General features: G+C 38.8%; 1 protein-coding gene across 11 annotated transcripts in view; it reads right to left on the reverse strand.

Annotated features, from left to right (window-relative positions):
- Nucleotides 1–2175: 2175 nt before the first annotated feature.
- The window catches only part of arvcfb (ARVCF delta catenin family member b), a 243346-nt gene continuing 225190 nt past the window's right edge, over nucleotides 2176–20331 (reverse strand). For all 11 annotated transcript variants that reach the window (XM_072433079.1, XM_072433076.1, XM_072433080.1 and 8 more), the window contains 8 exons: nucleotides 14317–14444; nucleotides 12539–12689; nucleotides 12214–12406; nucleotides 10980–11091; nucleotides 10801–10888; nucleotides 8203–8291; nucleotides 4794–4906; nucleotides 2176–2298 (listed from right to left, as the gene is read on the reverse strand). In XM_072433079.1, the coding sequence (XP_072289180.1) occupies nucleotides 4805–4906; nucleotides 8203–8291; nucleotides 10801–10888; nucleotides 10980–11091; nucleotides 12214–12406; nucleotides 12539–12689; nucleotides 14317–14444 (863 nt within the window). In that variant the 3' untranslated portion in view covers nucleotides 2176–2298; nucleotides 4794–4804. The remainder of the gene's footprint in view (nucleotides 2299–4793; nucleotides 4907–8202; nucleotides 8292–10800; nucleotides 10889–10979; nucleotides 11092–12213; nucleotides 12407–12538; nucleotides 12690–14316; nucleotides 14445–20331) is intronic.

The following is a 20331-nucleotide window of genomic DNA, read 5'->3' on the forward strand; positions in this document are numbered from 1 at the left end:
CATGGCCTTGGCTCTCTACCAAACAATTTTTACTCCTCTAGTAAATTAAAACCAGTTTTTGAATGACTATCTTTTTAAAACTTTATCATACAATGTTATACAAGGCAGAAATTAGCCACCAACAGTCTAAACTACACCGAGTGAAGGGATAGGTGCGCCATTGGGGCATCATGGGGATTATTTTGAAGTGACATTGGCTCTGACACAGGATCAGAAGAGGATACATATTAGGGTGAGAGCATTGACAGTCGAAAGGGAGAAATAACATCTTATAAAACACATTTATCTGATCTACCATGGAAAAGGTTAAGGCACGTGATAGGTACAAACACATCTGCTACTGAGTTGTACAGTAATTTTGATGATGTTTCAGAAATATCTACACAGGTAGGTTGGTTTGCTTCAATGTGTGTCCTTCATGGTTTCTTCAATTTTGCACATTTTTGTCGATGCACTATGTTGAGTGAATCCTTTGGTTGTGGCGCTGCTATTTGCATTCAGCAACTAATGATTTTACAAAATTATTACAGAGGGACAGCACAAACGTTCGAGGACACACGTAAGAGGGGATACTTGGACTATAAATAGTAATCTTTTAAAACTCTGATCAAAACTGTATACATTTTTGTTTACTGACATTTTTTTTTTTTCCACAACGCACATCTTTGTAAACACTGTAAAATAAGCAAGCTCCACAAAGTCACAAATAAAATGAAAATTCAGACTTTGATGCAGGCACATGCCGTTTGCCTATAAAAAATGTTGCATGAGTGATTCCGACCAATTCGCCCTTTATTTCACAGTTAGAGGCTTTGTTTGCAGTCTTATAAAATTAATAGATTCAAAATGGCTGCTTTCTTTGATTTCCAATACTATCCTCCGTTAGCTCTTTGTAAAAATATATATACTATGGTGATTTGCTCTGTACAGTGTCTTTAAATTGGCCTCAAATCGCCCTTCCGACTCCTTTTAGCGCACTAATGAATTAGTTAATACCCAAATGACACCACGAAAACTGGCACTTGGAAAGAATATAATATAAACATTTATACAATTGTTTTTGTCATGCGCACAACAGAATACCTCTCTTAAAGATGCACTGGTGAAGAATTCAAAATGGCGGAGCAATAAGCTATGAAAACATTTAACAACAATGCGTCCATCCTTCTTTTGTCCACTTCGCTGTCATAGTTGAAGAAGCATAAAATTACAACATTGGCTTATGAAGAACACAAATAAACTTGTATCTTTTTTTTTTTTTTTTGACAATACAAAATATAAATAGGTGACACACATTTCCGGTTATTTCTTGGTGAGTCTGTATCAAATGAGATGTGCTTTCCAAACAGCTAAGAATTTCTTTTTTGTTTTTAATTTGAATTTTATATTTTTGTTCTCAATATACATCTATATAAAATCCATCAAATAATAATAAGGAAAAAAAAAACATTGAGGTTTTTTTTTAAAGAACTATCCATTTCCAGGAGATATTAATATGACTTAAAAATGCTTTATATCTCCTTCTATCTTCATTTTATGGATAAGAACCAGGTCTTAACCTTCAGTTTTTTGCTGCTTTCTTGGCTTATATAACAACTGTTGAATCTTTAGACTTAAACCAAAACTCTGTGTTACTTCATCCTCTGCCTTGTATGGAAACGAGTCTCTTTGACATTCAAGCAGCTTTTTCAAAACACAGTGAACCAAACGGACTTTAAATTATTGATAGTAACATTTGTGGAAACGCACGACTCTGCTTTGCTTCAGCTCGGTTTTACCCTCATAAACTCTCGTTCAAATGTCCACGTCAAAACGACTTTCCCGCCTGCTCAAATTCTTGGCTTCGAAAAACAACTCAAGATCTGTAATAACTTTCTAAAAACAACCCATTCTTCTCCCCCATCATATTATTTGCCTTCTTGTCCATCTCTTTTGCACCTTCGATGTTTAATCTCGTTTCAGAACCGGCCTCAGCCCAGTTGTTTGTAATGGTAGCGCTCCGTCAGAGTCAACGCTGTAAAAAAGTCACATGATGTCCAGCCCAGTGGGAATGTAGATATGACAAAAGTAGTTGAAGAAATTGTGGTCCTTTTTTCCCCCGTATTTCTTTATATATTGTTTTCACTTAAAAGTAGGAGAATGCTGGCTGCTGCTGGGTAGTCGCATTTGTGAGTGTTTTTTTTGTTGTTGTTTTTATTTCTTTATTTTTTTCTGTACAAAGTCTGACTTCTTGTGAAATGGCAGTGGTGATATGAGCTCCTCCTCCAGATCGGACTCATGTTGGGTTTAATGTCAAGCCTGGAACAAAATAAGAGAGAAGAATATTAGACAAATCCAGCAGTTTGCCAACGCTGTAGTCCAAATCTCTTTCCATTAAACTAATTATTTGTGTATTATACCAAAACTGATAGAATTTTCCGATACATCTTTAGTGATATTTGGGCACAATTGACAAAAATGAATACCAATTTTTTTTTAAAAGTATTCCAACAACAAAATAGTGTTAAAACTTTAATTCAAAATGATAAGTTGAGATTTATTAATCAGACAAATGTTAAATGCCTGTAATATTAATCACAAACGTGCATAAAACATTTCCTTTTACTGTTCTTGTAAAGTTTTTAAAGATCAATAATTAAATTTACTGCAATTAAATTTCTAATCAGCTGTTTTTGTGTTTTTTTTTTAAATGATACACTATGATAAAATGTTGCACATCTCCAAAACAACATTCATGATAAATTTGGATATAAATTCCACCTCTAACATAAACAAATATTCACCCGTTTTTCTATATCACCCTTATAACAAATACATAATTTCAAAGGTTGAGACATTCCAATGTTTCAAATACAATGTGAATCCCTTTAACTTTCACTTCACGGACACATTTCAGTTCCTAGTTCCCAGCTCGGACTTTCAGATTTGGACTACAGCAGACAAACACACAGATATATGGAAACGGACGCATCAGTCACTGCACATGGAGATGAGAGACAGCCAGACAGATGCACTAAACAACGAGACACGCCCTTACCTGTCGTCTCATTTCAGTAATTACCCACTACAAATGACACTTCTAACTACGCCTCGGGGAAGTCTCCAGAGGCAACGCGCTTCTACGGTGGCGTGAATGAAGACGAAGCACTAAATCACGACTATGATACAGTGGTGACGATGAGGAGGGAGACGGGCAGAAGACACAGGCGGCACATCCAGAAGAGTCCGCGGGGAAGTCAGTGAAATAAACATGTGACCGGGACAATGTGTGTGTGTGTTTAACGTGTTACAGTCGCTTTAACTGCACTGTAAACTGTATGGCTTTGCCGGGAATGTTCCACAGTATGGCATTAAACATATATGTCACCGTGGAGACAAGCAAGTGACTCGACCAGACCGGATCTGAGCAATAAACCCTGGTAATTGAATAAATGCTCATAAAGTTAGGTAAGTTCAATACACAAGTGTGGAATATTCTGGGCAACGCAATAACTGTGAAGGTTACATAGTGCAGCTTTAAAGAAAAAGGGCTCTAATCAGTCTATAACTTTATAATTGTTACTACTGATATTGTAGCTCTATTTAGCAACCAATTGCATGCATAAATAAGATCATAATTAGCCCCATTGCCACTCCTTTTGCTTTTAGAAGTTTGATTTTAACTTTTGATTGTTTGATCTTGCTGCCAATGCAAAACACTGCGCACGTCACCATCTGTAGCAACACGATTTGTTTTTAGATGATGGAGGGATTATTGGTTTGACTCTAAATGAACTGCTCTTCTACGTGTACGCAAAGTGAATGTGCTAGCGTGTAACTTTTGCTTTTGTTTTTAGTTTGTCGCGTGGATATATTAGAGACTGGCTGGTAATCTACATAAAAACATCTACATAATAACATTTCAAAACAGTATCATGCAATCGCAGTAGATTCAGCGCTTGATGTGCACTGCCGGCTCATGAGCAGAATCGTCGTTTTGCTCTGTCCCAGGGAAACGAACACACATTGGAATAGACTGTGCGTGTCTGTGTGCATTTATTTGTCTTTGCTGCGACTGCTTTTCATTGGGAAATAACACGGGCCCTGGAGGATCCACTTTGGAGCGCGCGAGAACGATTCTCCTTCATCATTTACCACCAATTTCTGCAAAGTCTGTCGAGGGGGAGGCAGTGACAGGAGCGTGGCATACATTTCAATCAGTCTGTGCTGCTGCATCGCGAGCTCCAAACTAAACTCCCTGTTGTTTTCAGTGCCATACACACAGTTAATAATATCTGCTTTGCCTTTTTACTAGAACATTCCACACTGTAGCGGCCTTTTGATGAGGACCAAAACTGCAGCAATCTCAAAGCGCCACAGAAGTGCAGATTAGAGGCACAAATAATTTAGAAGCAGTAGTCATGGAAACTGCATTTTGTTTTTTTGTTTTTTAACATTTACAGAGAGAAAGAGATGATTACTAAGGTCTTTCTGATTCTGCAGTGAACATTTAAAGAACGTAATTAATTCAATTTAATGTCTTTAGTTTGTCCCTTTCATTGCTTCCTGTCCTTGTCTACTTAAACAAAACAGAGTGCCGGGTGTAAAACAATGCAGAGTGTAATTGTGAATGTGCAGAAAGCGCTATATAAACGTGACTCTTTTGGTAGTGTTTAGGAGTGATCGGTGTTTGGGGAGGCGGACACTGATCTGGGTGAAGTGAGGTGGTACACAAGCAGACAAGGGTGAACAAGCAAACTACAAACTAACATGAAACCGCTTTTTGGTTTTTGCCGCCGTTCTCTTGGACCTACCGGGCATGCACTTAGACCCAGGAGTCTACCGGCTGTGGCTTAACGTCGCACGCGTCCACCAGACTGACCGTGGGCCTGTTACTCCTGATATAGTGCTTCCTATTTGTGTCGTTCTGCGGCAAGCGTTATCAGCCCGAAACCACAAAAAAACAGCAAAACAAAAAGGGAGAAAAAGTCATTAGATTGGACCGTTTTTCTTTTTCGCACATGCACCTGGGATCAAAGAATCGAGGGTTAGGCAAAGCTTGGAGGGACGCCATAGTGATTATGCAGACATGCAAACGATAGAGGGAGAGAGACAGACAGGGAGGGAGAGAAAGAGAGCAGATTTAACAGTCAAGTGGCATTCAAAGCGTACTGAAAACCTCCGGCAAGTACAGATGGCAGAGTCGGTAACGCTAGGAGGCCAGTGCTCTCCAAAGACCGCTGCAAACCGCTCGCTCTGATTGTTCCTGGCAGGGTCTACTGGCTGGAGAGAACATCCTGGCTAGAACAAATATATCTACAGATTCAAAGTGTCACAGCAGCTCGGCTTGTGTTTTGGAAAATAGATTCCGTATTTTTAGAAAATATGGAATTATGTCCTGTGCTTCTGACAAGTGTATATTGGCGAGCGCTAGGACATATTCACTTCCATTCGAGCCACTTTTGACTGAAATATATTATAATGAGCAATCGAAGTCAAGTGTTTTTCTCCCTCAAATGCAACTGTTGTTTGTTCTGTCTCGTCAGAGTGGAGAGACTCTGACAAGGTTCAAATGTTGGCTCAAAACTGTATATGACAAAGTCTCAGTGGTAGAAAGGAACAAAATACAAAAGTAAAAGTACTGTACATTTACTTTTTACAGTGGATACTTTTACTTCTTCACATTTGAGAGCAGGTTCTGTATTTTCAACTGCACAACATTTTTAACTGGACCTATAAGTACTACGTATTTTTTCTAGTGCTTTTAGACCTCTGGAATGGCTGAGGTTTTTTGTAGCCTTGTTTATGGAGACATTTTTGCCAAAATGTCTTAGTTCAAATGTTCAGATCTGTTTAAATTAAAATGACCAGGAAAATTGCTTCTGAAGACCAAAAATCAGGACAATTCTCAATCAATTGCTCTTAAATTTTTACTCTTAAGTGTGCTTTAATACTTTGAATTGTTTTTCTTGCCCCTGTATCTGTACTTTCACTTAAGAAACAAAAAGGAGTACCTCTTCCACCACTGCTTAAACAACACTTTTCTCTTTTTAAGTACATTTTGGATTTGTTACTGTACGTTTTTAAGTTTGTACTGCAAATTTAATGCATCTTTTCCTGTTATGTAAAGCCCTTTGAATTATTCTGTGTAAAAATGGCTCTCTACATACATATTAGTTAAATGTCCCTCCAATTGCATTTAATCTGAAGAAGAGAGCAACATTTCATAGATTTAAAAAAGTCTTGTAAAAAAGAGAAGTGGTGCTAGTATTAATTAATCTTGTATTAACTTGCACAATACCATGTTTTACTGCGTTCAAAACATCTGTAAACACCTGTATACATCTTATATCTAAGGTATAACAAATAGCAAGCCGAGGATCAAATACAGAGCTTTGGCCTTTTGTCTTTAACAGTAAATCCTTCTGTCAGTAATCTCCGTCATACTTTCGACCTTGCTGTAGATTTTAGCTGTTAAAATATCATTCAAAACACTCAGCTATAATGATCTCGACCTCATAAACCAGTCAAAGACCCTTTACTCTTAAATAACTCACGGCTATGTCCTCTGAGGCCATTATCCCGCGACTTCTCTTTGAGCTTGGATTACGAGCGAGTCGACAAACAAACAAACAAACTCTGGCTCGGGCCACAAGCAGCTGTGCAATCAGCCCGACCGGCACTTGATAAGACTCTCCAGTGTTCAGTGCCAAACCAAGGGTCGTCTTCATGAGGAGCTTTTAGTTGGCGGTCCCTTTAATCATTCCCAGTTTAATTACTTTATAGGCGCCAACAGCAAACGTCCCATTACCGAGAGTCTCTCAGATCTGGAGCTGTCCAAAGTGCTGAACACATTAGTGGCGAATGACAACTTCCAGCCTCTGTAGAGTGTGGAGAGGATTAAGGGAATTTAATGAGGAGACCACCACCGCTGTCAGTCAACATGAGGGCACAACAGGGGCTGCGCCATATATTTAAATTGGATATAATTAGCCATTACGGTTACATGCACACCAGGAAGAATACTAGTAGGATAAGTGGCCCAGTCCAATTGTAAACCCGGGAAATACGATTGAAACAACTTGATTTGGATCTCAGAGTTAGTTCCCAATGACACATGAGGAGAAGTCTGTGTGTAGTGGTTTAGGTGTTGCATGTAACAGTCCGATAAAGGAGTAGACTAGGAGAGGCATTCAGTTGCTGGAGGCGAGTTGTGTGTGTTTGAAAACCTTTGGGCCACTGCGTTAAAGGCACAGTAAAAAAACAAAGATGAAATGTTGTTGTTTTTTGTGCTGCGGAGAGCAAATAACTTATAAACAACCCAGTTCCTCAAGACTGAATTCACGTAAATGAGCTGGTCTGAGAGGTTTGTGGGTAAAGATGCATTGAGTTTGGTTGTGGTCGCAGTTCTCTGTGCATGTAAATGTAGAGAGTGAAATAAGGTTAAGAAGTGAGAAGTGGATCTTGCTTTATGCGCACACTGACTTAAATGTTTCCAAGAACATATAATTTAGGTTTAATCAAAGACTTTAAAGTGTGCACCTACTGGTTCAAAAATGGCAATATGATCAGAGCTAAACCTGGGATTCGATGAGCTGTCATACAAAAAGTGTTGTCACAATACTCAAATTTCAAACTCACTTTTGATTGTAAGGAACATGCTCAATACCACAATCAGATATTGTGAAAAAAATTAAGAAAAAATTAAATAAAGATTGCAATTGAGGTCTTACACTAGTGCTGATAAAGATCATTCTAAAACTGTTCAAGAAAAGTCAAATTTTTTCCTGTTAATGGGATTTTTTAAAGTAATGATATTTGCTCAAATGAGCATCTAATTTATATAGCTTTAGTATCAATTAGTATCATATGTTTGATACTCTTGACACCCCTAACCAAAAGTGACAAACAAAACACACTGCCAAGTACAAGTTACACAATACGACAACATTTTTTGTTAATAAATCATCATACTAAACACATTCTTTTTGGGAAAAAATACAAATTAAATAATATTTGATAATTTACCACTAATTGTTAGCAGTTGGAAGAGACCAAACCTTTGAAAATGATTGGCTCTCACCCCCTTTTCTTCATGATGTTCAACTTTGTTAAGAAATACTATGTACAGTTATGTGCAGTCTATCACAAAAGCAGAGAAAGAAAGAAGATTCTTTGAGACATCGTTATCTTTGTCCTATAACGAGAGAATACTGTCTGTACCTTCAGAGGCTCTCGTTCTGTCAAGTCCACCGATCCATCGTTCCTATATTTGCACTCTTTGTCTCGGTGGTCAATGGTGGTGTAGCCGTCTAATGAGGACAGAGAAGAGAGCTCCAGTTAGCAAATAAAAATGACCCTCTGCAGTGGATTGGACATGAGGGAAGATGTTGATAAGGCATCGTTTGTGGAGTTTCATTCTTATGAAAAATCTTACATTACGTTTGTGTTTTTAATTCCCCATAACTCGACACAGACAGAAAATAAAGTTTTATAAGTAACACTGCATGAGACCTTGTCCTCATTAAACATCTTGAAAAGCACTTCGGCTGTGAAAAAGATTAAATTAGAGCTGAATGTCTGAAAATGAGTGGTCCTCCTTTTAAGACTAATGCACGATACATTTATTCAGTGAGAACTCATCTGAAAGTGAGATTAATCTCATCATATTTTAACATCTTGTGTGCATTTCGGAGAACAGTACAACTGAAGTTTTAAACATTGTGGTTTCTTGTAATTAAAATACCCATAACCTTACTTCTTCACTCCCTTGACTTTTTGCTTAAAGTCACTTTTTTGTAACAATATCTAATGTTCCAACTGTCAACAGTGATTACCTTTATTTATTTTCTCATGCATGTGTAAGTCCTTTTCTCTAGTTTGTGTACAGCATATTAGGGCTGTGCGACATGGCAAAACATTCATATCACAACTTTCCAGGAACCAGCTCATGATTTCAATTCTATCACGATTCCCTGTTGCTTTTAAGAGACATCTGCTTCTGAGAGTCCACACACGTCCCTGTTATTGGTTAAATCCACTGGTCACTCACACGGCGCATGAGTGGTGAGAAATGTGTCTATGTTTGAACAGACACCTACATTAAATAGAAACATTTTGAATCACGAGATGAAAATTTCACCGAATAGAAGATTGTCACAGGAATGAGATCACAATTTGACCTTCATGTCCATATCGCACTACAGTTTATGTTAATATCCAAGTTGGGTTGGCTAAGCTTCATTGCGTTGTACATATACTGGCAATGTTCATGTGCACAGAAAATAAAATACTATTACAAAAAGCAAAGCAGTAAAACATGCATTATATTGGTGTTATAGAACTTCTGAAAAAAATCAGTTGAAGATAAAAAAACAGCTAACACCAAATTAACGCATGTAAAACGTCAAAACACGAAGAGACTGCTGCGATTTCATAAACATCAAGTAAAATGAGTACATTTTCACCACAAATACCATCTGTTGTTTATGGCATTAAAAGTTTCTAAAGCAGTATTGATCCACCCCCACCATGTACCGGGAAGCGCTTTAAAAAGGCCTGGCGTGATAAACAAACATCATCGTCCAAAAACGTAATGTTCAAGACAGAAAAAAGCGATGCAAGAGAAAAACAAATTGGCTTTATAAAGAGGATGAATAATCTAGGAGCTACAAGATGTTGGAAAGAGATCAGAAACTATTCCTGGCAAGAGGAGTCTTACCTGGCCAAACGAACGCATGGGTCTTATATCGTTATCGCCACCTTTACTGGAGATGTGGGAACCATTTAGGTGCCATTTGTATAACAACAGCAAACAGAAAAACGTGCCAAACACCTCAATGCTTTCCAGGTAATTGGTCTTGGCCAGCGATTGAGTGATGTACATTAAGCGTGGGCGTGGGTATGGAGGCAAAAAAGAGGCAGTGCTCCAAGATTCGACGCATTGAAACGGCTGAAACGGGAAGATGTTTGATGGTCGGCCAAACCACTTCAAGTAGCTCTTTCTCCTCCCAGCCTCTGAGAACTACTGCCACTACTGCTGTGGGGGGCGTAAAGTCGTTTAATATGCAAAGTGTGATTGTAATTTTATTCATTTTCACTTTGCAGTAGCAGAGGTTTACACATGTGACCAGATAATATCGAACTTAAAGATGATCTACTGCGCTTTTGTCTGCGTCTAATCCATGTATCGTTACGTTATATTATGGGCATATTAAATTGCAATATCGATCTAAATTGGCTTGATAATAAAAACAAGTCCGCTTATTTCCGGATTGAAAACCTTTACAGCACGTCGCCCTTTAGAGAGCTGCGGTACGTAAGTCACCATTTAAGAAAATAAAATTGCAGCACGAAGTAAAGAGCAGTGGTAATGGTGGTGTATCTGGAGCAATGGCGTCTCGTCCGCAGGGGAAAACAGTTTACTCAAACATGCATGAATGACTCTGTGGTTGGTTAAATGAGAAGGGAAAACAATCATTATCTGGTTAAAAGCACACTAGGTCAGCATAAGATTACATTTGCAAAGTCACTTTTTGTAGTGGAGGATCTGTCACCTGCTCGTCTACATGGAGTTACAGGTCAGATGTGTGGAGAGGTGAGCTCACAGTCATGTGTCATTATTTCCCACAATAATTTTGAGCAATAAAAGCGTGTGAATGAATAAATGCAAGGCAGATACATTTAATGCTATGGTTAGATAAAAACGTGGAGCATACGAGGCACAGCAGTGACACCAAAAAAGTGTACCGTTTAATTCTGTACAGAGGTGATCTTGTATTTACATCTACCTGGTCTAATATGTAAAATAATTGAACAAACCTTGGTTCTTCTCCATTAGCGGTAAAGTGGTGTCATCGTAGCCTGTTCTGCCATTCTTTGTTGCTTTTGGGGTCGTGGCCGCTGTAGGCTAACAGACGAAACACGCAATTTAATACCATTCGGTGGTTCATTCTGCAGAGCAACTCATAAATGATCAAAATAATGAGCGCTGGTTATACCTGGAAGTGGCTTTTGTTCCACCCGTCCTTGGTCAGGGCGTTCCTCAGCTCCTTGTAGCTCCAAACCGTCTGTAGAACATGGGAAGCTGCTTTTGTTTCGCGAGAGGATTGGCTGAAATTTGGAGACACAAAAAATAAGAATGAAAAGGCTGAAAACCTCATTCTAATAATGCATCCATCATATTTTTTTTTATAATAGAGTAGCTAAAGGGTCTATTTTCTTTCATTATCTACCTCTGAGTCCTCGCATTACATGTGGGATAGTGCAGAGTAGCAATTTCAGAGAAGCGTGACAAAAACAGCTATTTTTGTATTTTAATATAGCGTGGGTTGGTGTGATCAGTCATTATTACTTTGTTTGGTGGGATAGTACCTGCAGTAAATATTCATCATGTCATTTTGTGAAGATTTTGTTGAAGAAAGTGTAAACAAATAGGAGGAAGAGAGTTCAAGAAAGGAATCAATCTATATGTGGCATCAATTCACAAAAATCCCTCCAAAATACATGGAAAATTGCACAAGAATTAAATTTGTGGGACATTTTAACAATTATCCACGTCACATCTGCTGCTCATGTCCAACCGGGAAGTGTAATAAACTTCAGCAAACTTATAAAACTAGGGACTACTTCATCCTAGTTCAACCTGTCATACGCAGAGTAAACCATACTACAGCATCCGTCTAAAATGGCATCGTCATTTGAAGGAATATTTCACACTTTCGTAGCACAAAACACCTCTGGTTAGCGCGTCTTAACAGACTATAGAGAAAAGGAAACATCAAAAGCTTAAGCAGCCCAGTTCACAAATGCCCTCTGGTTGCCAGAGCCTTGTTAATTAATGGATATTGTGAGTGTGTGGGCTCAGCTTGTAAGCATATAGTATTATAGAAGCCATTAGAGACACATTATATTATCCTTCATGAATAATTATAATGCCAGATGATGTGAATGGGGTTCAAGGTCACACTAATTATGAAAAACACTATGTCTCTAATGTGTGCCTCCTCTGCTGCTGGAGCGAACAGGTTTACTGTCCATACGGTTCACTGTTTGAAATGATTGTTTGTGTTATTTTCCAGCATACATAAGTAAGACATTAGAATCTAATAACGTGGCTTCAGGTTATGTCTCGATTAGGCATAACATCATAACATTCTGATCATCATCATACCATCGCATCATAATGAAGGATTCAATAGAAACTCAGCTTGGACAAAATGTCAGTAGCATCACCTTGTCCTGTTGATGGCCACTAGCTTCTCGATGGCCTGTGCTTGAATGAGAGAGCGAGCGTTTTCAGCACTGTCCGTCACAATCTCGTGGATGGTGTTGAGTATGGCGACCACAGTGTCCTCCTCTAGGTTTTTGGCAGGCCTCTGTTGTCCGCTGGGCAGGTTGCTCACTAAGTCCCGCATGGCGTAGCTTCCTGAAAATGTAAATCATGCATTTTAGAAAAGACCAAGAGAAACAGTTATAAGAATGTTGTTTGTGATAATGGTTCTAGAATTATGCAACATATAATATGAATATGAATGTATTAGTTCTGCTCTCGCTTTACCTATCAGGTCCTTGTTGCGTCGGTCGATAGAGAGATTCCGTAGAGCGATGGCCACAGCACGGACCACTTTGTCTGAGTCGGAGCGCAGCAGCTCCACCAGGATGGGCAGCCCTTTCTCCTTACGCACTGTGGCGCGGATGTAGTTGGACCACTGTAAAATACAAGGGCACTGGTGTGAATGCCTTTTAAAAACAGCAGCTTAGCATCTCAGGAGATCAGTTAAACAGAACAGTAAGTCATTAGAAACATCCTGTTCAACATTCTCACAGATGTACTGTTTCCACCATGAGAGCTGCCCACCTTGACCTCATCCATTTGCTTAGAACCAGTGGGACTGCTCCACACAGAAGTGCAGGTCAAGTGCGTGACATTAGCAGAGGTGCAGGAGGTTATTTTTAGTAAAACATGCGTCCCTCATTCAGTTTGAAGAGCTCTTATTACACAGAGGAGCACGACAAGTACATGATACAACATGACACAATTTGTCTTAATTTAAACATCACTGCATTTTACTTCTCAATTTTATGTAACATGAAAGATTAAGTGTGACATAAAAGAGCTTTTCTTCAGCGTGACTTTACCCCTAGAGATGTAATTAGGCAGCAATGTGCACAACTGCACCACAAGGTGGCAGTAGTAAGCCTTAGGCATGTTCCTGGTTGTAACTGTGAGCAGTGGGAGGAAGGAGGGTTTAGGGGAAAGCTCAAATATCCTCAGAGGGAGCAGGGACTATTCCAGATGAAACTGACTAATACATCTACAGCTTCTGCCTCCTGGGACACAGCAGGCTTCTGATCACCTCCAACCCAAAAATACACTTGTCAGAGAAGCCATGCTTTCAAAATGCCCCCCTTAGCCCAAAATCACTACTACTGAATTATTCAAGTCTGTAAATGTGAGACTCAAGGTCTGCTGGACAACGTTTGGTACTTACAGGCGGAACTGAGCGAGCTCAACGAAGCCAGAATCCAAAACACTGACGAATGTGTTTACAGTGTGACACACGAGTGTGAAAAGACGTGTGGTGGTGGTAATGCTGCCGCAGGCTGAATACAGCCAGCATTCTAAAAGACAGAAGTGACCACTCGTGCTGGAGGTGCAATGTGCAAACTGGCATCTGACAGCTCGACCGTCCGACCACCCTGTTGACCACACTGCTGCCTGAGTGTGAGACAGCAGCACCAGCCTCTTCTAATTGGAATAAATCTGTGCTGTAGCTCTCAAACCATCGCTCAGCAGCAAACTCTTCCAGAGGGGACTTAGCTAACCCTGATCTAATTCTATAGTTGCACCAAGACTAGAGAGTTCAGGGCTACTGACCTAGGCAGCAGGATTAACAAATAAATCAAACAAAATGTCATTTTCCTTGCCATTAGTAAAAGTGCTTGATCCAATTGTACTACTTATTATTCAAATGTAATAACATATAGAGCTACACAGAGCTAGGCATTATTTAAATGTACATCTCATACAAGTTTGTGTTTTAATTAAAAGTGGACAATATGGATAATCATAAATCATATTTGAAACATATAATAAGAATAGCATCCCAGTGTATAAACACATTTTATCAGATCTGGAATGACTTCAAAATTTGGAGATGAAAAATTCTAGTGTCTAAAAAAATATTGTTTTTTAAAATTATCATTGTATCGGAATCGGTATCAGATTTTACCATAGTATATAAATCAAGTTAGACATTATAGTCCTGTGTCAGAGTGCGCACACATAAATCACTGTGTGGTCTGTAATAAAAGCATGTCATCCCCCAGACTCACGGTCCACTGTCCCGCGCTTAGGTTTTGCAGAGCTCCTGCAGCGGCCTCCAGGGTGTTGTAGTTCTGGCTCTCGGTCAGCAGAGACAGGTAGAGGCGCACCACTTCAGGCTGATACAGCAGCTCAAAGCCTGCGGGGAAAAGCATAAACACTGGTCAGAAACAGAGACTCTTACTAAGCTTGAAGTATTTTATTTGGAAAATACTTGAGGCTTTAGAAAAACAAGGACAGGAGAAGGAGAAAGCATCGATCAAACTATCCATCCAAAACGTTGCACGTTTTTGAACCAGGCTTATCTCCACAGCACCCAAAACAAGCCAACAGTCTCCAGTCAATCATTAGGCCTCCCTCTGATGAAAACGCAATTACATTATCAGCTATTAAACCGAGCAGGCACCAAGAAGAGAGAGAGAGAGAGACATCCAAACACATCAACCACTCTTCTTCAAGGCTTTTGCACAAAAACAATGTAAAAAAAGAACACGGGACCCACAAGGCGAGAAGGATAGAGGAGTTCAAAACGTCTCTTCCCTCAAGGTCATAGTCGTTTTCATACATTTTTGATGCCACTCACGACACTTGAAGAAGAAATGCTGTCATCCTTCAACTATTGAGGCAAAGCACACGTCTGAAGGCTGCTTATCTGAACGGCTGTTTGTTGTGGTTGCGTGGCAGCCATTTCTCCCATTTTATAGCCTCAAGTCAGCTAAACGTTTGTCGTCTACACATTTTGGATACTCCCCTTTCCTCAACTGTAGAAAAAAATGGATCTAGTCGAGTTAAACTGAATGAATCAACTGTGAACTACAATGTTTCTCTATTGATAAGTCCATATCTGTATTTTGAGTTGAAGGAAAGGACATAATTTATTCAAAATGCTTAACAACTGACACTAGCCATGATGAGGGCTTTGCTGCGTCATACAATTATGCCATTAGATATTGTATATAAATATATTCTGGGTAATTGATTATTGAATATATACAGTGTCATTTGGGTGTCTTGTTTACATTTTGTCCCATTGACAGTTATTCAATATTGTCAGTTCAATAACTCGCAGTGTAACAGTTGGCTAATGGTGCAAGACAGCAACGTCAGTGTAATTACATGCTGGTGGTACAGCCTTCTACATTTGGGTGGCTTTGAAACCACAGACTAAACCAGTTTTCAACAAAAAAATATAACCTCGACAAGAGCAGGCTTGTTTCCTGTCCTCCGCACCAGTTGTTTCAAATCCTTCATGTCCTCTTGTAAGCTGGAATTAAAGAAAATAACCCACTGTCTTCGCCGGTCTTCCGAGGCCACAATTTCCCTGAGTTCTTGTGAAAACGACGTATTATGTGTGTAGAAATCCCGACGTGACAGATGCACAAGAGCCGTCAAGGCCCGGAGTACTGCTTTTGAAAACATTTTGCTTAGAAATTGCAACTTGAGGCCCATATCTGTACTGGATAATTTGTTTCATCTACAGCCATACCTCATTCATTTCGTCTCATAATTTCAAATGGAAGTCTGGCAGCAAACAATCAGAAAATCTTAGCCTTTCCCTCTAGCATAGACACGCGGATTCAAAAAAGTTTAATTGGCTATCACTGCAGGTACTTAAAAAGAAAGCGAGAACAGGTTTTCAAAGGAGAAGTCAAGCGGCAGGAGAGCCAGGTTGTAACCGCCAGCCAAAACAGGCGTTGTACATCAGTAGTGTGTCTGAGGGGCGCGCGAGAGGCCAGACCCCGCAATCCAGACAGTCAGCAACATTCAACGTGCTCCTCGTATTTTGAGCCCCGCTGCCTGTGCACTCGGCAAACCCACGGCCATCTTGAAGGCATTCCTGTTGACACACACACTTCATCTCCGAGGCGGGTTCTCCTCCCCGCACAAAAGCCTGTGTTCGGTGGAGGGGCCAAGTTCCTCAGCAAACTCAAACTGTGGTTTTGTGAGTGTCTTGTGAGAAAAGAAAACTTCAATGGTGCATTTCTGTCATTCATTTGTTTTTCTTTTGGTTAAAGGCGGGAAAAGCAAATATGGGCCATAGTTGGTAGAAATACAGCAATGTTATTTCCTTAATAATAATAACAATTAAACATTTTTATTTTAATGTGAATAATATTGGAATTTATATATTTATTGATTGAGGTCAAAATAATGCAAATATTATGCCGGTTTGTGTGAGAGTGTAAAAAATATGTAACTGCAGTATAATGACAGACAACAATACTACTGGCTAGAGTTGCACAATATATCACAAAAGTATCGATATTGCAATATTGGCTAATGCAATGATATGGCAGCAAACTGAATATGTCACAATAACACTAAGGTCCTACATCTGACAAAAGATTTTTAAAGGAACAAACATCCCTTATTCAGTCCCAATTGGTCTTGATTTGGTCTCAGTTTTATCTGAGTTTTGTTTTGACACAGTTTGACTAAATGCATATATTTGTTTTAATAGAACTAAGATAAGATAAGATAAGATATTCCTTTATTGACCCAAATGGGGAAATTTCATTGGTGCAACGCAGGTAGATACAGAGGCAGATACAGAAGAACAGAACAGATCACTTAGAGGAAGTTTGAAAAACACTTTCAGTAGAAGATCTCCTATAAACAAAAACTCCCATAGACAAATAAATAAATAAAACTGAGATAATTGTATCAAAAAGTACAGCCATATCACATTTCACAATAGTTTCCAATATTGTGCAGTCATATTAGTTACTGCACATTCCAAAACTCTTGGCACAAATGTCATGTTTGTTCAGTCAAAACTGTAGTATTCAAACACAATGAAACGGTCAACATGAAGTAGATTCTCCTATTCACGCCACTGAAACTAAGATGAACTATTTCCTTTTCACATTCATAAGTGGACATACAGAATATTTCATCTTCAGTAATCCAAATATGGTCAAGCAGAGCCTGTTGAGCAACTCCTTATTTTCCGAGACAATAAAAACGACATGAAACCGCATCATTCTTTTTCTTTTCCATTGTTCAGATTCCAGTCTTTTGAATCAGAGAAAGTTGATCCATGAGCGTTCCCCCTCAAACCCTCCAGTGGGGTTCAGCGGGGTCGCTCCAGGGTCTGTCTACAGCGTTCTCTCGGGTCAGGAGTGTTTCCCAGTGTTGTTTTGTTGTTGTCATCAGTCATCTTCTGCTTGTCTTTCGGGGGCACTAGATGTCAGGTTGTTAGGGAGTGTTACGCTTCAGAAGGGGAGAAGACGTGTCAGTGTGACGTGACCCCGGCTCCCTCTGACAAGCAAACATCATACTTGAGTAGAAAATGGAGGTGAGCGCGTTGTCATTCATATCATAATGAGGCTAAGTATAAAATAATGTATTTGTAACCAAGCAATATGTCCTTCACCGTTTTCACCTTTGCTCTGTATCATTTTCATTCATATGTATGTATTTTATTTACTTTTGCTCTATTCTTCTTGTACATATACTTATTTTTTACCTAATTTGAAACATCTTGCAATTTTTGCTACTTTCATTATTATATTAAAAAAAAAAAATTACCCTTTTATTTTTGGTTAATATATTGCAATGTATGAGCTACTACGTCTAAGTAATTTATCTTGTGGATCAATAAACTTAAATCTAATTGAAGGAGGCAGAATAAAGCATTTTAAATATATAAAATAAACTAAATAATAGTACCGGTATACATAAACACATACGAGGTGAAAGAAATATAACACAACTGTAGAACTATTACATTAATAATGGATGCACAATATTTATAGTAAAAAAATACTTACATATGCATTGCTTTTGTTTAAATATCACCACTGTTATGATTTAATCTTCCATATCTACTGAGGTACGAATACTTAAAAATATGCTGTGATTTAATGATTCTTCACTATTACTGGGAGGTTTAGGATTCCCTTTTGTCTAACATTATTCCTAAAGCTTTATGAAATCAAACTTTCTAAATGACAAAATGTGACAAAAAACAGCCAGATAAAAAAAAATACTTTCTATTTATATGGTAGAAAAAGCTTCAGTTGTAGTCATCTGGACTCAGTTAGAAAAAATAGAAAAAAAAAAGTATTTTTTCTAACTGAGTCCAGATGACTACAACTGAAGCTTTTTCTACTATGGAACACGCCTGGACGAATGAGGGATTACACCGACATATTTCCAAGAATTTCTATTTATATGTATTTTCTTGAACTATAAATGTAATTAAAACATGTAATTTTGCTTCTAAATTAGTCACAATAATTATTTGAACTATATGTGTATATGTGACCTAAATAACGCCAATTATCGATTAACCAAACAACCTTGACATCCCTACACGCAATGTCCTTCAACATCTAACTGACATAGCACCAAGTAACTAAAATAATCAAGTCTAAAACGCAATAACATTAAGAGGAGTTTGTACATCTAGATTCGTACAATTTATTCAGTTACAACCTCCAAACGGACATTTTTTCTGGCTCAAACAGTCCTCTCTGCGCTCTTCTTCCAGAGGCGTCCCCCAGAGCGCAGACCCCATCCCCTCGCCCTTCCCCTTATACGTCCGCTCGCCTCGGTCACATCTTTCACAGACATGCCTCTCAGTTCCACTGCTGCACCCGTGACATTGAGCTTCACCTTCAACCAAAGGCCCCGGTCCTGCCACTCACTCAAAAGCATCAAAGCCTGCTGCTCACAAGCCGCTTCAAAACACATAAAACACATTCTCAATACACACAGCAGACGCAAGATTCTTTGAGCGTGTTCGAGTCCACCGCAATGCAAACGTGACACTAAGCTTAAGACGATCTCATTACGGTTTTTATATGACAAAAATGACATACTGTCCTGGAGAAACGGTGTGTATGGCAATCAGTAACAGCGTTGTATATGATTAGAATGTGCATTTCAATTTCATGCTATGCTCTAATTGATTAATGTAGTCTGCGGTCCATCACAGGAAGTAAGATACACTCTGGACTTGTCATTTTACGTTACGAAATGACACGCATTACAGATGAAATGAGAAAATAGCACAGACTGTCAAATTCAACCAATCTTCTATATTTATATATAACATACCCATACCAAAGCTAAATGAGGTGGAGGGAAGTTATTTTTCAAAGCCAACACTGCTGCTGAGTTTTCTGCAGGTTCAATAATTTGAAAATACGGCTTCACCCAAACTTCGAGGCAACGATGGACTGAAGTGACTGAACTTAATTAACTGATATGCATAGACGTGGCTGCAAATAAAGTTAAAATAAATGATGATAATGGATTAAACGTGGATTGAGATGGGGATTTTGGCCCAAAGTTTTATATTAAAAGAAGAATTAAGACCTTAAGGTTTGTAGTATGACTTCCAATAACGACATTTTTCTTTTTGTTACTGACAATTCAATTTTTTTTTTTGTCAACTTCATGAACAAAATCTAGATTCCAAATTTATGTCGATGAGCTGTTTTTTGACAATCATAGTCAGAGGTAAGTGCAGTATGTTTTAGTAACTTTACATTATATTGTGTAAAGAATTCAAGATAACGGTGTCAAACTTCAAACTGCTTCAGCCATCACACATAAACTAGGCTCCAATAAGATTTCTGCTGCTTTTATTATTTTAGTTCTGTCTCACCAAGTGTTGTATCGTTCTTATAAAAGTAATTATATATTTCAAACTACTGACATTTCAGACAGAAGAGTTGTGAACACTGTTATTTCTGTTCCGGACAAAATTGCCATGGCTTTCTAGATCACAAAAAACAAGATTTTAAGCAAATAAACCAAGGCTTGGACCAAACACGTCAAAAAGTGATTCCCATCAGTCTCGAAAGACCGACGCCTCTACGCCAGCGCCGAACAAGGCAGTGTGTATTTACAGCAATTCCTCCAGCGCCGTCAAATCAGAGGACATGACACCGAACATGTCAACATCTCAGAGGGGAATGTTACACTTGGTTTTTGAAGGCGCAAAAAAAGAAGAAAGTACGTACAAAAATAATCCCAAGTTTGCTGTCAGTGTCACCACTTCTCTCCTTTAACTT

The sequence above is a fragment of the Eucyclogobius newberryi genome, unplaced genomic scaffold (genome assembly GCF_026437365.1).
Source record: "Eucyclogobius newberryi isolate DKJ021-1_F unplaced genomic scaffold, fEucNew1.0.hap1 SCAF_6, whole genome shotgun sequence".
NCBI lineage: Eukaryota > Metazoa > Chordata > Actinopteri > Gobiiformes > Gobiidae > Eucyclogobius > Eucyclogobius newberryi.